Below are 16,493 nucleotides of genomic sequence, written 5' to 3'. Positions count from 1 at the left end.
ACACTAGAAGGTCATGGGCTTTGGTGCTACATAGGTCTGAATCCTAATCCTAGATCTGCTGCTTAAGGTATGATTTGGGCAGGTTACTTGTAAACGTCATTTCTTCAGGTGCAAGATGAAGATAATGATATATACAGAAAGATATAATCAGAAAGATTAAAATTAGCTGTACCTCTAGTTTTGGCACAGACTAGATTTTCAGTTAATGTAATATCCTTACATTTTAAATACTTGGTTTTATATCTCAAAATTGAATCATTGTGACCTAGGTTTTCATTTTAATTTAATAATGGGAATATCTATTTTTAGAATCAATTTGAAACAAGATAGGTATGGTAAGGTATGTTAACTCATAGTGCTAATAATTACTTGTTGGCTTTCTTTAATACGTAGTATAAATTAAGGTTCATAATATTTTAAATGGAATTGATTTAGTTTGTGCTATTATTGAATTCAAATTGTAGAATTAGTAATTTTAGAACCTCTTGCTGTTTGGATTTGCAAAGTTATGATTTTTGTTTTTTTAATATACAAAATTATCTTCTGCATCTCTCTTGATCTTAGGAAGTGTCATGAAGAAATTCACTTCACCATTCTCAAATTTTAAAACTCTCATGAAGTTAATGTATTTTGAAAGTTTAATTAAAATGAGCTAAATAGTTTGCGTTCAGATGTGCTTACAGCAAAACCACTATCTAGTTTTGAGTGGCATTTACATCTTTTCAGTATTTGGGTTTGAAGTGGGAAGTCGGGAGATGTGTGAGTTGTAAGGTTAGAATAACTTGATGTGTTTGCTTTAAAAAAAAGTAGGTGTAATAGTTACAAATTGGGAAATTATATTTTTTGAGGAAAAAGTAAATTTTTTTACGTCATTGAATGTTGGCTGCAATTTTCAGTGCTTTTTATTGATGATATAGTAATAGCTGCTCAAACTTCTACTTTTGAGCAAAAAAAATGCAGTTTCGGTGTTATAAAATAGATGTTCATGAGTAGTCTCTGACTTTTACACAAAGTCTGTATTTTTGCACTTATCAGAAATTGCAGCACATTACTTTTCTTCCAGTTGTATTTTAGAGGGAAAAAAAGAGTTGGTGCATCTGTGTCTGTGTTCATTCTCATACATGTAGGTATTTTGTTCACCTAGTAAAATATATTTTGACAAATATCTGAGATCAGAGGGAGAGGAAATCATCTAAATTCTTAAATTTGGTTTTATAGGAATTTCATCTGGAATATGACAAATTAGAAGAACGGCCTCACCTGCCATCCACCTTCAACTACAACCCTGCTCAGCAAGCCTTCTAAAAAAAGACTTCCCTTTTCTTGGGGTATGGCTGTCTCAGCACAATACTCAACATAACTGCAGAACTGATGTGGCTCAGGCACCCTGGTTTTAATTCCTTGAGGATCTGGCAATTGGCTTATGCAAAGGGTCACCATTTGAGGTCCTGCCTTACTAATTATGTGCTGCCCAACAACTAAATTTGTAATTTGTTTTTCTCTAGTTCGAGCAGGGTCTGTATTTTTTTTCATTTATTTTCTTTTTTTGCCAGCAGACAGACTTGAGTCTGTAAAGACAAGCAAGTACACTGACAGAAGTTTACCATTTAGTTTCTAAAATGTAAAAAAGAAAACCCACAAAAGACTCAACAGAATTAGACCACAAAATTTGCATTGTTCATTGTAGCACTATTGGTAATAAAATAACAAATGTTTGTGCATTTTTATGTGAAGATCCTTCTCGTATTTCATTTGGAAAGATGAGCAAGGTCTGCTTCCTTCATTTTACTTCCCCTTCTGTTTTTGAAAGGCAGTTTCGCCAAGCTTAATGCAAGAATATCTGACTGTTTAGAAGAAAGATATTGCCACAATCTCTGGATGGTTTCCAGGGTTGTGTTATTACTGAGCTTCATCTTTCCAGAATGAGCAAAACACTGTCCAGTCTTTGTTACGATTTTGTAATAAATGTGTACATTTTTTTTAAATTTTTGGACATCACATGAATAAAGGTATGTATGTACGAATGTGTATATATTATATATATGACATCTATTTTGGAAAATGTTTGCCCTGCTGTACCTCATTTTTAGGAGGTGTGCATGGATGCAATATATGAAAATGGGACATTCTGGAACTGCTGGTCAGGGGACTTTGTCGCCCTGTGCACTAAAGGGCCAGATTTTCAGCAGCCAAGGACATCCATACCCAAGTGAATGTGATGGGACTTAAAGAAGTGAACTGAGACAATTCACTCTGGCTGTTTGAACAGCAGCGTTTCATAGGAAGAGAAAAAAAGATCAATCTTGTATTTTCTGACCACATAAAGGCTTCTTCTCTTTGTAATAAAGTAGAAAAGCTCTCCTCACTGCAGTGTTGACTTTGATTTGAAATTGTGAAATTATTTCTTCAACATGAAAAGTAGACCCCCTGAAACCCTCAAGGTTTACAAATGGTGTGACTAATCAATTTAAAATGTAGTCTTTTTTTTCAGCTTTTGACAAGTAATTTGATGGAACCATACACCATTTTACTTGTAGGTTAAAAATGCAGATGCATTTTTAGTTATTAACCAAGTCAAAACAGAAACTATTTTTTAAAGTAATTATGGCTGCATTAGAAATAAAACTTCCTGAACACTCATGGGACCCAATCAAGATACTTTTGTGAGAAATTCATGAGACATTTCTTGATAGACCTTTGAGATTTATCTTTAAGAAGTAATACGCAAATTAAGGTAAGCCAAAAGCAGGGGTGAGGTAGACTTTACCTTCAGTTTGCTGGCCTGGATATTTCACATTTACAAGTTGATGGATTCTTTTCCATCTAAAGGCACAAATACTGTATTTAAAAATGTTGAAGACTCAAGCTACAAACACTAGAGATAGAGAGTAAAAAAGGCAGTGAGTTTCGATTTTCTAAATTTTCATTTTTAACCTATTTTTCTATGAAGAGTGAAAGTTTGTTGACATTTACCAAATCATGTTTAAAAATGAAACATTTACGACATTGCTGTGTTTGTGTATCAGGAATATGAAATGACTTAAGATTTACCTTTTTCTATGTATTTTGAGATATGGAGAAACTGACATAAAAATATCAGGATTTTTTAACCTTTCAGATTTAAACCAAAGCATCTCCTCTGCAGGAAAGATGGCACTTATATAATTGTAGTTTTAACTGTTGTGCACAAAACCTTCTCACATATTTGACATAAACCAGAATCAAATCCTAGATTTCTTTAAAAAAAAAAGCATTACATTTTTTCACAATAATTGACTTTGTAAAGCATAACTTTTCCTACATAACCATGAGAAACAGTTAAAAAGAAAGAAAAGGGAAGGCGATCTTTATTTTTATGAGTACAAACGTTAACAGTATAAAGTGTCACCATGATCATGATTGGTACTTTTGTGAATGACTCAGAAAAGCAAGATAGCTCACATCAAGTGGTTTGTTGTCTTGACTCTTGTTTGTTTTAATAGCCATTTAGAAAATTTTAAGTGCACACTTTTCCAGTTTCTAAGTTCTTTTTACCCTGAATCATCAAAATGAGAAAACTCTTGCATGTAAACCAATTTTTTATAACTTGTTATCCGAAATTACCATGCTCTTGACTTCAGATCCAAGTTTAAAAAGTCTATTTGAAATCTTTAAAGTACTATATTAAACTCTTTAATATAACACACTGTTATATTCTTTGGTTTTATAACTTGTGGTTATACATGTACAGAAGTTGACCTGAACTAATATTTCACGTTTTCTTTCTTAGGTTTAATTCTGTTAAATTTTCCCTATATAACTAGTGACATAGATGTGTACATTGTTAAATAACTTTGTGATTATACTATAATTGGCTCTAGGGGTAAAAAGCTATTTAGTTGCAAAAGAAAGTCCTTTCACCTTTTTAGTTTCAAATATATATTCTATGCTTCTTGTGGTGATACTGTAATTTATATGATAAAACTCCATTTTCAGGGATTTTTTTTCACTGCACAAAGTTTTCCTTAGATATAAAAAATTTTTAAGAACTGAAAAGTTTATTTGAATTCTTACAGTATAATATAAAGCCACCCACTTAACTGGTCTTTTCCTTTTTGCCACTGAACTTGGTACACCGTAGGTGCTTGATAAATACATGTTGATTGAATGGTATAAATTGATATTTCAATTTGAAAATAAAATGTACAAATTAAAGCATTGGGCTTTGAAATAATTTACAATTTTTTTGCTGTAATTTCATTTTCAAGATTCTTTTTTAAAGCATTTTCAATTAACTTTTGAAACTTTCAGATTTTTCCCACTCTACCCTTTCTAGTTGATTCTCCCTCTGAATCCTTCATTCAAAAACAGATCTTCCATTCTGTTACACCCAGTGCTTTTAAAATATGGGGCATCTGAGCATCCCTGCAAGGAAGGGCACATTTATTTAACTTAGATTTGCTTACTAGCATCAATTTTGCAGAAAGTTACTAAAAACCTAAATGTGCACGTGCATTAAAGGGATGTCCATCTTTAATGTTCTCTTAACCATAGTTTGTGTAGTTAAAAAAAACCACCTAGGAATACCTACTAATTGGTTCCATTAAGACAGTCTGTGGATAATAAGCCAGACTTATCTCCGTGCCTTTTTAAAAGCTAGGTCCTAACAGCATGTCAGAAAGCTCTTTCCTTGCCAGTAGCATTGCCAGTGAATTAGATCATATCATAAATACATGACAGATCTAGGAGATGAAGCAAATAAACAGTGCACATCAAAATCGGGATCTAAATCTAACCCAATTTTGTGTGTTGAGTTGCCTCAAATAGGATACACTGAGTCAAGATAATTACTTTCCCACTTTGGTTGCTAAAAGAATAAAGGATGGTGGAATGTAACATGTCTTAAGAGAGTGGTTCATATGTAGATCAATGTAAATTGTAACTGTTGCCAAAAACACTGATGTGATTTTCAGCTATATTGAAAGTGTAGTGCTCAGAACAAGGTGGGAAGTCGCTGTATTTTAAGAACTGCTGTGATTGGGGAAGGCAGAAGGAGAAAAGGATATGGCATGCCTTCTAGCTGCCAAGCAATATACTAAGTGTTTTACATGCATTATTGTATGCTGTCTTTAGCATAGCGTCATAAGGTAGGTTTTAGTATCCCCATTTTACATTACATTTTAAATATACAAAAAAAAAAAAAACAAACCAGGAAGTAGGAAACTTTAGCATTAGAGAATAAACTCTAGAAACATGGTATCTGTCTTCAGGTATCAAATTCAAGAGTTGTCATTCATTTGCGGGTCTGAAGAACAGAACTAGGACCAAAAAGAGAAAAAGATTTCAGTGCAGTATTAAAACTGAGGTAATTAAGATTTTGGAATGAGTTGGTTTGTAAGGCATTAGATTCAACCTCAGAACATAACTAAGGAGAAACTGGGCAGTGTTCTGTGTACAAGGTAAGGAGTTGAACTGGATGACCGTGAATGTTCTGTTCATGGAAAAAGTGTTGAAGTGGGGTAATTACTGTATTTTAGCAAACCTAGTTGTGAACCATTAGGTACAACCTAATTGTACCACTAAGGAAGAAAAGAGCTCGATTAAACTATGATGAACCATGAATTATAAAAATGCATACCAATTTCAAAGATGTCATGCATGGAAGGAACGTGCGTCTTAGAGTTGATATTGTAGACCTTGGAGAAGCGACAGTGGACAACTAAGGGGAGACATGACAAGCTGTCTTCAAATATAGGAAGGACTTAAATGAGGTCAAGTCTCAAACCAGCAGGTGCAAGTTGGATGAGACATATTGTGGTTCTGTATATCAAGGTGCAGTCCCACTGTACTGTTAAATGAAGTAAGGATTCCATCAAAAATGTTCAAGCAGAGGGGCGCCTGGGTGGCTCAGATGGTTAAACGTCTGCCTTCGGCTCAGGTCATGATCTCAGGGTCCTGGGATCGAGTCCCGCATCGGGCTTCCTGCTCCTTGGGAGCCTGCTTCTCCCTCTGCCTCTCTCTCTCTCTCTGTCTCTCATGAATAAATAAATAAAATCTTTAAAAAAAAAAAAAATGTTCAAGCAGAAACTGGATGACTATCAAGGGGCTATTGAGAGGACTGCCTTTTTGAGTAAAAAGTTGGATTTGATAACTTCTAGGCCTCTTTTCAGCTTTTTAAGATGTTGATACCCTTTTTTGGTCTGAAGTTGAGGAATATGATGTCCTCAGGGCTGAAAGTTATAAATGCTCAGTACTTAAATGCTAAATACTTAAAACATTGACCCTTCTAAAATGTACTCTTCTGTGAGTCATGGATAAGGTGTTTACTTATAATTACTGCTATATCTTTGGAGAGATTTAAATAAAAAAGAATTACAAAAGGCAACTTTATTCAACCCTTTTTTTTAACTTTAGGAGTAAGAATATGAAACTTACTAAGAAAGCACAACAAATAGTAAATCATGTATGTATATTCACCAGATTTATTTATGTATTCTAGTGCTACATTAAAAGGAGGGAGGAGACCGTTTCTGATAAGTTTCAAGGTAAATGTTTAGCCTGAAATTACACATTGCATTAGTGTTCAGTCTCGTTTTCTGCTACAATAGTGATCACAAAAATTAAGCAGTAATCTGATTTCTTCTGTAGAAAGAAAACGGATAATTTAATTTGATGTGTGAAAATCTCAGTTTGGGTTGAGATAGCTGTGGAGAGCTCACCAGAGGCAAAGTTAACCCTCTAGTTAGGTAATTTTCAAACTTAATGTGCTTAAGAATCACCTGAGAAGCATGTTAAAATGTCAATTTTAGGCCTCATATTTAGATTTTATGACTCAAATGAGACCAGGAATACATTGTTCTCTAGTAAATACAGGTCATTTCTGAAGTTAGTGAACTACAATTTACACTTAAACTATACTTTGCCTACTGTGCAAGTACTAACTAGAATAAAATCTTAAAGTTCCGGTGAAGTCCAACTAAGCTAATACGAGGATAATGTATTCCTATGTATTGGGGGCATTCATTTACTTTTTCCTGTATCATCCAATGTTCTAGTGCAGAAACCACATTATTACAGTAGTACTTACTAGAGCAGAATACAAGGAGAGCTAAATCCATTCCTGAGTATAAAAAAGCAAGGATTTTTTTTTTTTTTCCTTTAAACCTTTGCTATTTCCAGGGGACGTTTTGCCAGACATTAGGTTTCTGCTTCAGTTTGCACAAAAACTGCTAAGGGCAACTATATGCATTATCAATTCTATGTCCATCAACTGAAAGTTTTTCTTTAGTCCAGTCATCCTGTTGTATAAATACTATGACCTGACAAAAATTTAATGATGTATTTCTTTATCGTAAGAATTCAGTGTTCAGTTTAAAAAGCTGATCATTTCCAGATGTTTGCCATACAGTTTTCCCTCAATCACTTAAACGACTTCTTGAGAATGTCATAAAATTCACAGTAAGTCTTCTTCGTTGTAATAATTTCCTATCTCTGTTGAAAACCCAAATTGCATGTCTCATAGCTTATGCTCATCAACTGACACATGCCAAAATAGTTTAGTTAATATGATTACTTAAAAAAAAAAATTATTTTTAAGTAATCTTTATGTTTAACGAAGGGTTTGAACTCACGAACCCAAGATCAGGAGTCACATGCTATATGGACTGAGCTAGCCAGGCATCCCTAAGACTACTTCTATGTAGCAAAACTAGTTTTTCATTCATCATGTGATTTATCTTTGTTTTCATTTCCAAGGCCTGATAGGCATCTACCACACTATAAATATGTTTTGACATTTTCTTAGGGAAGGTGAAATAAAACTGGCCCTATTTATGCCAAAAGTGGTAGTTCCTTCAAACAACAGTAGAGAATACCAGGTAAAGAAAACAGAATTTTTCACTCTTAATTTTCATAAGCATATCCTGATGAAAAGTAGTATTCCAGGAATTTGCATTTGTATTTGCCTAAGTAATATTTTGACTACATAATTTTTAAAACCTTGAAGAAGTGATGTTTTTCTTCCAAGCCAACCAATTCTCCAGTATATACTGAAAGTAATTTGTTACAACACATGAGGTTCCTTTAAACATTTTGGAAGAAATGTACAAATTTCAAGGGTGGTATGATGTCAACAAATAGCTGATTCTGTTTGATTCTTCTTAGGATCAGCCCTACTGATATTTATAATGAAAAAAAAATATTTTAAAGAGTAAATGCTGATTATCCTTCAAAAATATACAGCTCAATGAGAAGAAATTACATGTGGGAATGCCATAAATAGTTTCATCTTTTGTATAAAAATAAAGATTTGGGGCAGCCAGAATGTTTGAAAGCTACCTTTAAATCTGTTACATACTGAACATTTATTTTAAGATGTAGTTTTAATTATCATATGTAGCAGTTGCATGAAAACTGGGCTGTCTTTTTTAAAAATTTTATTTTTAAGTAATCTCTACACCAATGTGGGGCTCAAACTCAACCCCAAGATCAAGAGTTACATGCTGTACTAACTAAGCCAGCCAGGCACCCCAAAACTGGGCTGTCTTAAAAGAAAATGTGAGCTGTTAAATATTTTCCCTCTTAATATCCTTCAAATATAAAACAAGTTGAATGAAAATATACCTGTTTTTAAAATGCAAGTCATATGTTACTACTCTGCTCAAAAAGTCATTTCCAGATTTCCTTTTTTAATCTAAAGTTCCATGTATTTTTTTCATTTCATTCTAAATTATTTAATATTTGAATATTAAATTAGTTGACTTGCACATCACTGTTTGGAATCCAAATTCTGTCTACTTGAGCCAAAATCATTTTCCCAGCTTCTCTCTGCATTGGCAATGACATTGTTAATTAATGAACAACAAAATCCATCATCCTAGAAGTGTATGTATGTTGGATAGCATGGAAAAGAAAGGTGTAGACTCTTGTTTCAGAGAATGTTAAAACTGGGTATCCTTAGCAACTTTGAATTATTTTTATTTAGCATTTTGGGATAAGAATATGATCTTAGTTTTCTAAACCATTATCAAAAGGGAATACTGAAGAAACTGAAGATTAGTCTAGAAGGAATAGGAGAGTAGTCTTCCCACATCTGAAGTAGAATCACTTGGGTTTTTTTGTTTGTTTTTTTAAGTACGCTCTACATCCAACGTGGGACCTGAATTCAGGGCCCTGAGATAAGGAGTCATAGGTTCTGTCGACTGAGCCAACCAGGTGCCCCCCTGAAGTGGAATTTTTTGTAAAGCAGGTTATCCTACATAAACACCAGAGGGCAAATTAAAAACCTTTACATGGACATTATGGCAAGATAGATTTCAATTCACAAGAAAGTACTACTTCATAATTTTTTTAAAGATCCAAAGATCAAATGTCCAGTCTTAGGAGTTAATGAATTTTTCATCACCGGAAATATCCAAGTGAAGGCAAGAAAACTATTAGAAATATTGTGCAATTTCCTGCATTAAGAGGAGGATAGGCTCTTCTACCCTAGAACTATTGTTTTAATAGTTGTTCCCCGTGTTTACTTCTACTTTGAATCTAGCTTGAATTTCTAACAAGCTTATCTGAAACCTAAATATTACACTTAGTCTTTCTCTTCCACATAAATCCGTACTACTTACATTTGCTATGCATCTAAAAAAGAGCTATTTTCAACACAAGTGATTCAGAGTAAAATTAAACTGGAGGAACTGGTTAAATCACTAGATCCTCATCCTCGACCCACGTCCCCCTTCACAGATAAAACAGTAGGGATTTTGATCAAGCCTAACTCTACTTGAATTTAAGTATGCACATTTTAAATACATTTGTATTACCTATACTTCTTTTTTACTAACTACAGAAATTTCTTAGAGATGGTACAGTATAGCAGAAAATGGGCCTTGAACTTTGGCACTGTCAGTATGTGTGTAGCTTTACTTAATCTGTTGTTCCGTCCTCATCTCATGGGAAGAGTAAATTAGGGCATTTGTTTATATTAGGTGCTCAATAGATGTAAGCCCATTTTTCTAAAGACATACATACTGTCTTAGCCACTGGGCTAGGAGGTACTCTCCATATTTTGGAATTATTAAAAAAACCTTTTGACTTGACTACTGGTAGATAGTAGTAGCTAAGTTTCTGAAGAACAGGGCAAGAACCAAGTCAACTTGGAATAAAAATCATAGAATCAAGAATCTTCTAGTCCAGGGACGCCTGGGTGGCACAGTCGGTTAAACATCCAACTTTGGGTTTCGGCTCAGGGTCATGAGATCAAGCCCTGTATCAGGCCCCTCTCTCCCTTTGCCCCTCCATGCTCTGGCTCTCTCTAAAATAAATAAATCTTAAAAAAAAAAAAAAAATCTAGTCCAACCCTTTCATATGAGGAGGAGGAAACAATGTTAAGAACATCAATTATTTATGTCAAATTATTTAGTATTAAATGTTGGGACTAAAACCTTTTAGCTTCTTGCTTTCTAATTCCAAAGCTGATTTCCCTTTTACTACTTATGTGTATATATTATCTCCCATAGAAGATCACTTCCATTAACATGAACGATAATAGGTGGTAAGAATTTAGGAACTCCAGCCATACTTCCACTACCATATTATGAAATTACTAATATGAAGTGATTGTGCTTTTTGCTTCCCTTTCTCAACTGCAAACATAGAGGCTATATGCAAACAAATCTGAACTTAAAAAATTTTTATGTGCTATGTGAATTGTGTAAGACTGTTGAATCACAGACCTGTACCCTTGAAACAAATAATACATTCTATGTTAATAAAAAATATTTTTAATATTCTTTACTATTTCAAACAAAATGCAGTCTTTGAGAGCTTCCTTTCCTGCTTAATGTTAAATTAGGTGATGTTTAAGAGCCCTTACTGTTTTAATAGAAGTATAGAAAGTATATCTTTTAATTGAAGTATATATACATATGAAATTGTATATTGCAACTTTAACAGTCACAGGGCTTCTTGAAGAATACTGATCATGAGAACAAATTATAAATAACAATGGTTTTAATGTTCTTGCTTAGATAGGTTTTATTTTTCTTTTAAAAAGAACATCGGGGCTTGGCAATGATTCTCCTGAAAACATTGCTGCAGATAATGATGTACACCAAATACGTTGGTCTGGTTCTGTGTACCACATTTTTTATCTTAATTCTAATTGGTGGCAAACATGCAAAGAAAGAACTAGCTTTTATTTCTGTACTGCCTCTGTCCACCACAGGAAACAAGATGCTAAGTGACTTCAGAGCTTAGTTATCTCTGAGATTCCCAAAGGTTCCTACCACTATCCTAACTTAGAGAGTCCATGGTGACTGGTTTTCAGAAACTGAGGGGCTTACTAAATGTTAGAAATGTGATATGGCAGCTCCACCTCAAGTAAATGAAACTAATAACAAACACAGTGTTCCATTAAGGATAAAACAGAAATTTATTTAATGTGGGAAGTCTTTTGATAGGTTTGACTTTCAATAAAAAAGACATGAAGATAATGAAAGGGTTCAGAAGAGAAGCAAAGCTAATTTTAAAATAGGAAATAAGGGAGAAAAGTAAATGTTTAAAGAACAGAAGGCTAGATGGTAACAGTTTCTTCAAATATTTTTATAAGGAAGGAGAGTGACTAAATGCAGAACTCCAGGGAAAAATGGATTTGAAAGTCCTTAAGAATTTAGGTTAAATTAAGACAGACTTTTCTGAAACTTGAAGACCATCTTGCTTCAGTTTTGAGGCAGAGGGTTCATTCACAGAACTCTTGGAGCTCTGGAATCATTAATCATATTTATTAAATTATCTTTAGGCATCCCAACCCTGTGTTTTTTGAGCACTAACATAGGAGTTAGTTCTGCCTCAAGATTAAGTTGCTCAGCACACCAAGGAGGAATAATTGGGTCTTGTTATCTGCTCACCACTGCCTCAGATCTTAGACTGGCTTGAGCCTTCTTGAAAAGGAAGATGATTATAACCTGCAGTAGGAAAAAGATTCAGGCTGAAGACCTGTGATCTCAGGTTAAGCTGTTTCAACTATTAAACTCATTTCCCTTTTAGGTAATGTAATCACTAACAATTGTCTTTATGCCAACAGAAAGGGGAAAAATAATAATTCTTAGGTAAAGAAAGAAGGAAATCTACTCTCTCAAAGCTTGAGAAGTAATAAAGTACAAAGTGTCTCCCTGATTTGGAAGTTTTCCAAACCCTGTATCTTAATTTTTTCAGAAAAACACTTAGGGTCTTCCTGTAATTAAACTTGCTTTGCCGCGTGCTTGGAAATACTGTCACCTACCACAAAAAGGAATGGAGTACTTCAAAGTAAAATATCAGAACTGCAGTTGAAAGATACTCAGTACCAGTTAAGTAACATTTGAAATCCAATAAAGAGAAGTCACGAATTCCATGACATTGTGTTTACATATTCATAAATACTCTTAAATGAGTATATCCATTTGGGACTTGCAAGTCAAGAAAAAGATATGTTTACATATTTTGCAAAGAAGTGAGCATTCTGATTCTTCAAAATGTAGGTCGAAATAGTTCTCAACTTTGATATTAGAAGTGTGGCTTGGAAAAAGATAATCTTAAAAAAAATAAGGTCATGAAAAGAACAGCGGCTGAAGGTGTATGCACAGAGGCGGCGGGGGTGGAGGAAGCAACTGGAAGAATTAAGAGAGCAGGACGCAGCTCTAGACACGGTACCTGTCCCAAAGCGGGTCTGCACGCCGCTGTCGCCTTGCACAGCGCTCCTGGAAAGCTCATCTACAAATTCCGGGGTGGGCCAAGGGTGGCAAGGTTCCTAAGGAAGGAAAGAGAACAGAAATGATTCTGTTCTCGGGAGTCCGGGAGCCAGGGGGACCATCCTGATCAGGAAAGTGGTGTCTCTTTCCAGGGCTGCAAACCTCTCCACCTGTTTCCTTCGGTCCCTATTCATTCGGTCCCAGCCTTGGGGCAAATCGAGTTGGGGTCCACCCGGCTGCGGGAGACCTAAGTTTCCGATAGGTCCAGCCAGCACCCGGGCAGCGAGTTTCCTTGGTCTCGCCAGTCGCAGGCTCCTGCCCCACGCGCGATGTCTCCACAGCAAACCGCGCCTGAATCAGCCTGTTTCACTGCTATCCTGGCGCCCTCGGGACGGGCCGGGGGCCGGGGAGCGCGGGCCCGCGCCGAGGCGGTTGGGAGGGCTAGGACCCCGCGGCCGGACCGTTACCTCGCTCGCTGGGCGTGGAAGGGCGGCGGGGGGAAGGGGGCCGCGCGGTGGGTCACGCCTCCCGCCCCGCCGCGCGCCGGTCCGCGCGCCCGCCCAGGCCTGAGGACGCGTGGCGGGGTCTCCCCCGGGCGCGCCCAGCGCACGCCGCTCGCCCGGGAACTCCCTCCCCACCCGCCTGGCCCGGCGGCCCGCTTCCCCGGAGCGCCCGCTGCCTGGCCGCCGCTGGCTCGCTCTCCCGGCTGGCTGACCAATCCCGGTTTGGAGTTCAAGATTCCCGCCGCTCCACTTGCACTACGCCCTCTGCCTGTTTTCTGTTTTTGTTTTAACTTTCACTCGGGTTAAGCTCTACCGGTCCTAAGCTTTCATCTCAGACGTTTCTCCAAGGGGGATTTAAGGAGGATCTCAAGCGCCAGTCGCCGCTCTCCCTGGTGCTCGCCCGCCCCTCGCCCACGGGAGACGTCCCCGGGCGGGCGGGGCGGGAAGGCCCCGGTTGGCGGCGGGTGGGGCCGGGTGGAGCCGCCTCCCGCACGGGGGAGCCCCCGGGCTCGGCCCAGCCCAGCCGCGCCTGCCCTCTGGGCAGCTGCCCGGAGAGCCCGCGGAGGAGCGGCTGGCGGGCGATGGAGACGGGGAGACACCGGGCGAGAGGAGGCGGGGTGGGGGAGGCGGGCAGAGCGCGGGGGCGGAGGCTGGCAGGGGGCGCTGGAGGCAGGAGCCGCCCGTGCGCTCCTCGCGCCCGAGGGTGCAGGAGGTTCTGAAGCAGCGGTCGCACCGCGAGCCTCCGGGGCCCGACTGGCGGCGGGGCTGGCGGGGGGTGGGGGTGGGGCGGGGGGCGCTGCCGCCGCCGGGGGCGTCGCCGGCCTCGGCCCCTTTGTTCTCGCGCGCTCCCCCTCGCCGCCCACTCCCCTGCTGTCGCGCGGCGGCGGCGGCGGCTCCTCCCGCCCGAGGCAGTCAGGCTCGGCGCCGGGGGCGGGAGGGGGCGGGGGGAGCGCGCCAGCCGCCCGGAGTGGGGGGCGATGGCGAAGCTCCGGGTGGCTTACGAGTACACGGAAGCCGAGGACAAGAGCATCCGGCTCGGCTTGTTTCTCATCATCTCCGGCGTCGTGTCGCTCTTTATCTTCGGCTTCTGCTGGCTCAGTCCCGCGCTGCAGGATCTGCAAGCCACGGCGGCCAACTGCACGGTGCTGTCGGTGCAGCAGATCGGCGAGGTCTTTGAGTGCACCTTCACCTGTGGCGCCGACTGCAGGGGCACCTCGCAGTACCCCTGCGTCCAGGTCTACGTGAACAACTCCGAGTCCAACTCCAGAGCGCTGCTGCACAGCGACGAGCACCAGCTCCTGACCAACCCCAAGGTAAGGACGCCCCGCGAGCGATGCCTGGCTCCTGCCGAGGTCTTGAGGTTTGGGGGAGCCTCAGTGTCAGACGCCGCGCCGGGTGGGCTCGAGGTATGCTCTCGTTCCTAGGAGGAGACGAGGCCGGCGTTGGAGGCTGTACTCAAACCCGCAGGGGGCACCGCCGGGAGCCCCGGGGCCCGGTCCTTGAGGTGGGTTTGTGCGAGGCGACCTGTGGTGCCCTGAGGCTTTCTTTACACATCTCTCTTGTCTGGTCTCACATTTTGAGACCTTGGCCCAGCTCAGTCCGGCGCCTGCAATACGGACTTTGGAGACCTGCAAGGAGCCGAAAGTTAACTTTTCCTCTCGTTAAAGCCAGTGGGGAGCAGGGATCCACCTACTCGGACGCACGGTCAAGGTCTGAGCTCCCACTGGCCGCGTCAAGCGCTCGCTTAGGGAGGTCGAGGGGGTCTTTAAGGGCCCTTGGAAGATGTTGGAGGGTTCCTTGCCTTTGAACTCTAAACAGACGTTTTTAACTTGGGATGCAAAGATGAGGGCGATTTCCACAAACGACGTGGAAATCACATGCGAAATTCTGGGTAGGTCTGTTCTGGGGGGTACCGAGAGTTCCTGGTTTTCAGGAAGTAGATTCTCAAAAGGGTCGCGAGGAAGCCTAGTGACTCTGTGTGTCTAGGGACTCTTCGGGAGCCATCTGGAGAACGGTAAAACTTACTGAAAATAGAAACCCCTTCGTGAAATGTACCGAATATTCCTTCCCCGGCAACTTTTTTCATTCTCTCAAGCAAAAAAGAAAAAACCTGGTTAGGACTCGAGGGATGGAGAGCGGAGAGAGGGAGACTCAGAAAACTGTTCCCAGCGGAGAAAAAAAACTTATAAAAAGCAGTGTCCTCAGTCTGTGAACTAATTGAGCTTTGTAGTACACCTGCTTCTGCAAGAAGGCTTTTCTTTGTTTTTTATCTTCTGTTGATCTCTTCTTACTGTTCTGGTCGCTTAACTATCGAGTAAAGGTGTGTTTCGTCTTTAAAGTTACTGTCATTTTCCCTCTTTGTGAGGGCTCTGCTCAAAGATCAACCAGAAAAACAATCCAAAAGGGAATGAATCTTGTGTACACAGGAAAACTTTGTTAAATGTGACAAGATGTATTAATACAAAAGAAAACATTTCTATATTAGCATTTTAAGAGAACTTAAACTTACTACTTCTCTGCAGTAAAACTCCTGGTCTTGTTTCCTAAGCAAATAGTTTAGGAATTCTTGAATTTGGGAAATTTTATTTTTTTATTTTTATTTTTTTTTTAAAGATTTTATTTATTTTTTGGCAGAGACAGTGAGAGAGGGAACACAAGCAGGGGCAGTGGGAGAGGGAGAGGGAGAGGGAGAAGCAGGCTTCCTGCGGAGCAGGGAGCCCGATGCGGGGCTCCATCCCAGGACCCTGGGATCATGACCTGAGCTGAAGGCAGATGCTTAAGGACTGAGCCACCCAGGTGCCCCGAATTTGGGAAATTTTAAAAAAGGAATTCCTTTTTAAAAATATGACTCCTCTTTAAAAAAGATGTGCTCCTGCTGACAAATGTATATTCATTTACCTTAAAAATGAAGATAATATATAAGAAGTAAATATAAAAATACAGATTTAGATAAGGTATAATGTTCAATGTCTTGAAGAAGCCATGTCTCAAAAACAAATGTTGTAAGTTAATCTCCTAAAACTCAGGAATTTCAAAAGAAATCTTAGGGTTTTAGAAACATCACATTTTTTTCAGGATTAAACCAGTAATATAAAAGAAGGTGCCAAGCAGTAGTAGTGATTTAGAAATTATATGGTAGTTCATCATTTAGGAGGCATTGTTATAATTAGTGAAACACTGCTAATTAGTTTAAGATAGTGGTTCAGGCACTAATAATATATTACATACACATATACCAGTAAATGGCTAAAATCTAATCAAGACATTGAGAAGTTAGGATTTACTGCAA

At 39.3% G+C, this 16,493-nt stretch overlaps 2 protein-coding genes across 12 annotated transcripts in view; both read left to right on the top strand.

The window, feature by feature from the left end:
* CNOT2 (CCR4-NOT transcription complex subunit 2) overlaps nt 1-2,365 on the top strand; it is a 120,551-nt gene extending 118,186 nt beyond the window's left edge. For all 10 annotated transcript variants that reach the window (XM_064590890.1, XM_045872966.3, XM_064590891.1 and 7 more), the window contains one exon: nt 1,219-2,365. In XM_064590890.1, coding sequence (XP_064446960.1) covers nt 1,219-1,305 — 87 coding nt within the window. In that variant the 3' untranslated portion in view covers nt 1,306-2,365. The remainder of the gene's footprint in view (nt 1-1,218) is intronic.
* Nucleotides 2,366-13,883: 11,518 nt separating this feature from the next.
* KCNMB4 (potassium calcium-activated channel subfamily M regulatory beta subunit 4) overlaps nt 13,884-16,493 on the top strand; it is a 60,328-nt gene continuing 57,718 nt past the window's right edge. Inside the window, exon 1 of one of the 2 annotated variants that reach the window (XM_064590884.1) lies at nt 13,884-14,517. In XM_064590884.1, coding sequence (XP_064446954.1) covers nt 14,182-14,517 — 336 coding nt within the window. In that variant the 5' untranslated portion in view covers nt 13,884-14,181. The remainder of the gene's footprint in view (nt 14,518-16,493) is intronic. The other variant, XM_045872964.3, reaches the window with a different exon arrangement.

This window comes from Mirounga angustirostris, unplaced genomic scaffold, assembly GCF_029215605.1.
Source record: "Mirounga angustirostris isolate CCGP_5_RB_7025 unplaced genomic scaffold, mMirAng1.0.hap1 SCAF_5, whole genome shotgun sequence".
Classification (NCBI taxonomy): Eukaryota; Metazoa; Chordata; class Mammalia; order Carnivora; family Phocidae; genus Mirounga; species Mirounga angustirostris.
Note: the sequence above shows the minus strand (reverse complement) of the source record. Positions and strands in the feature narration are given on the sequence as shown.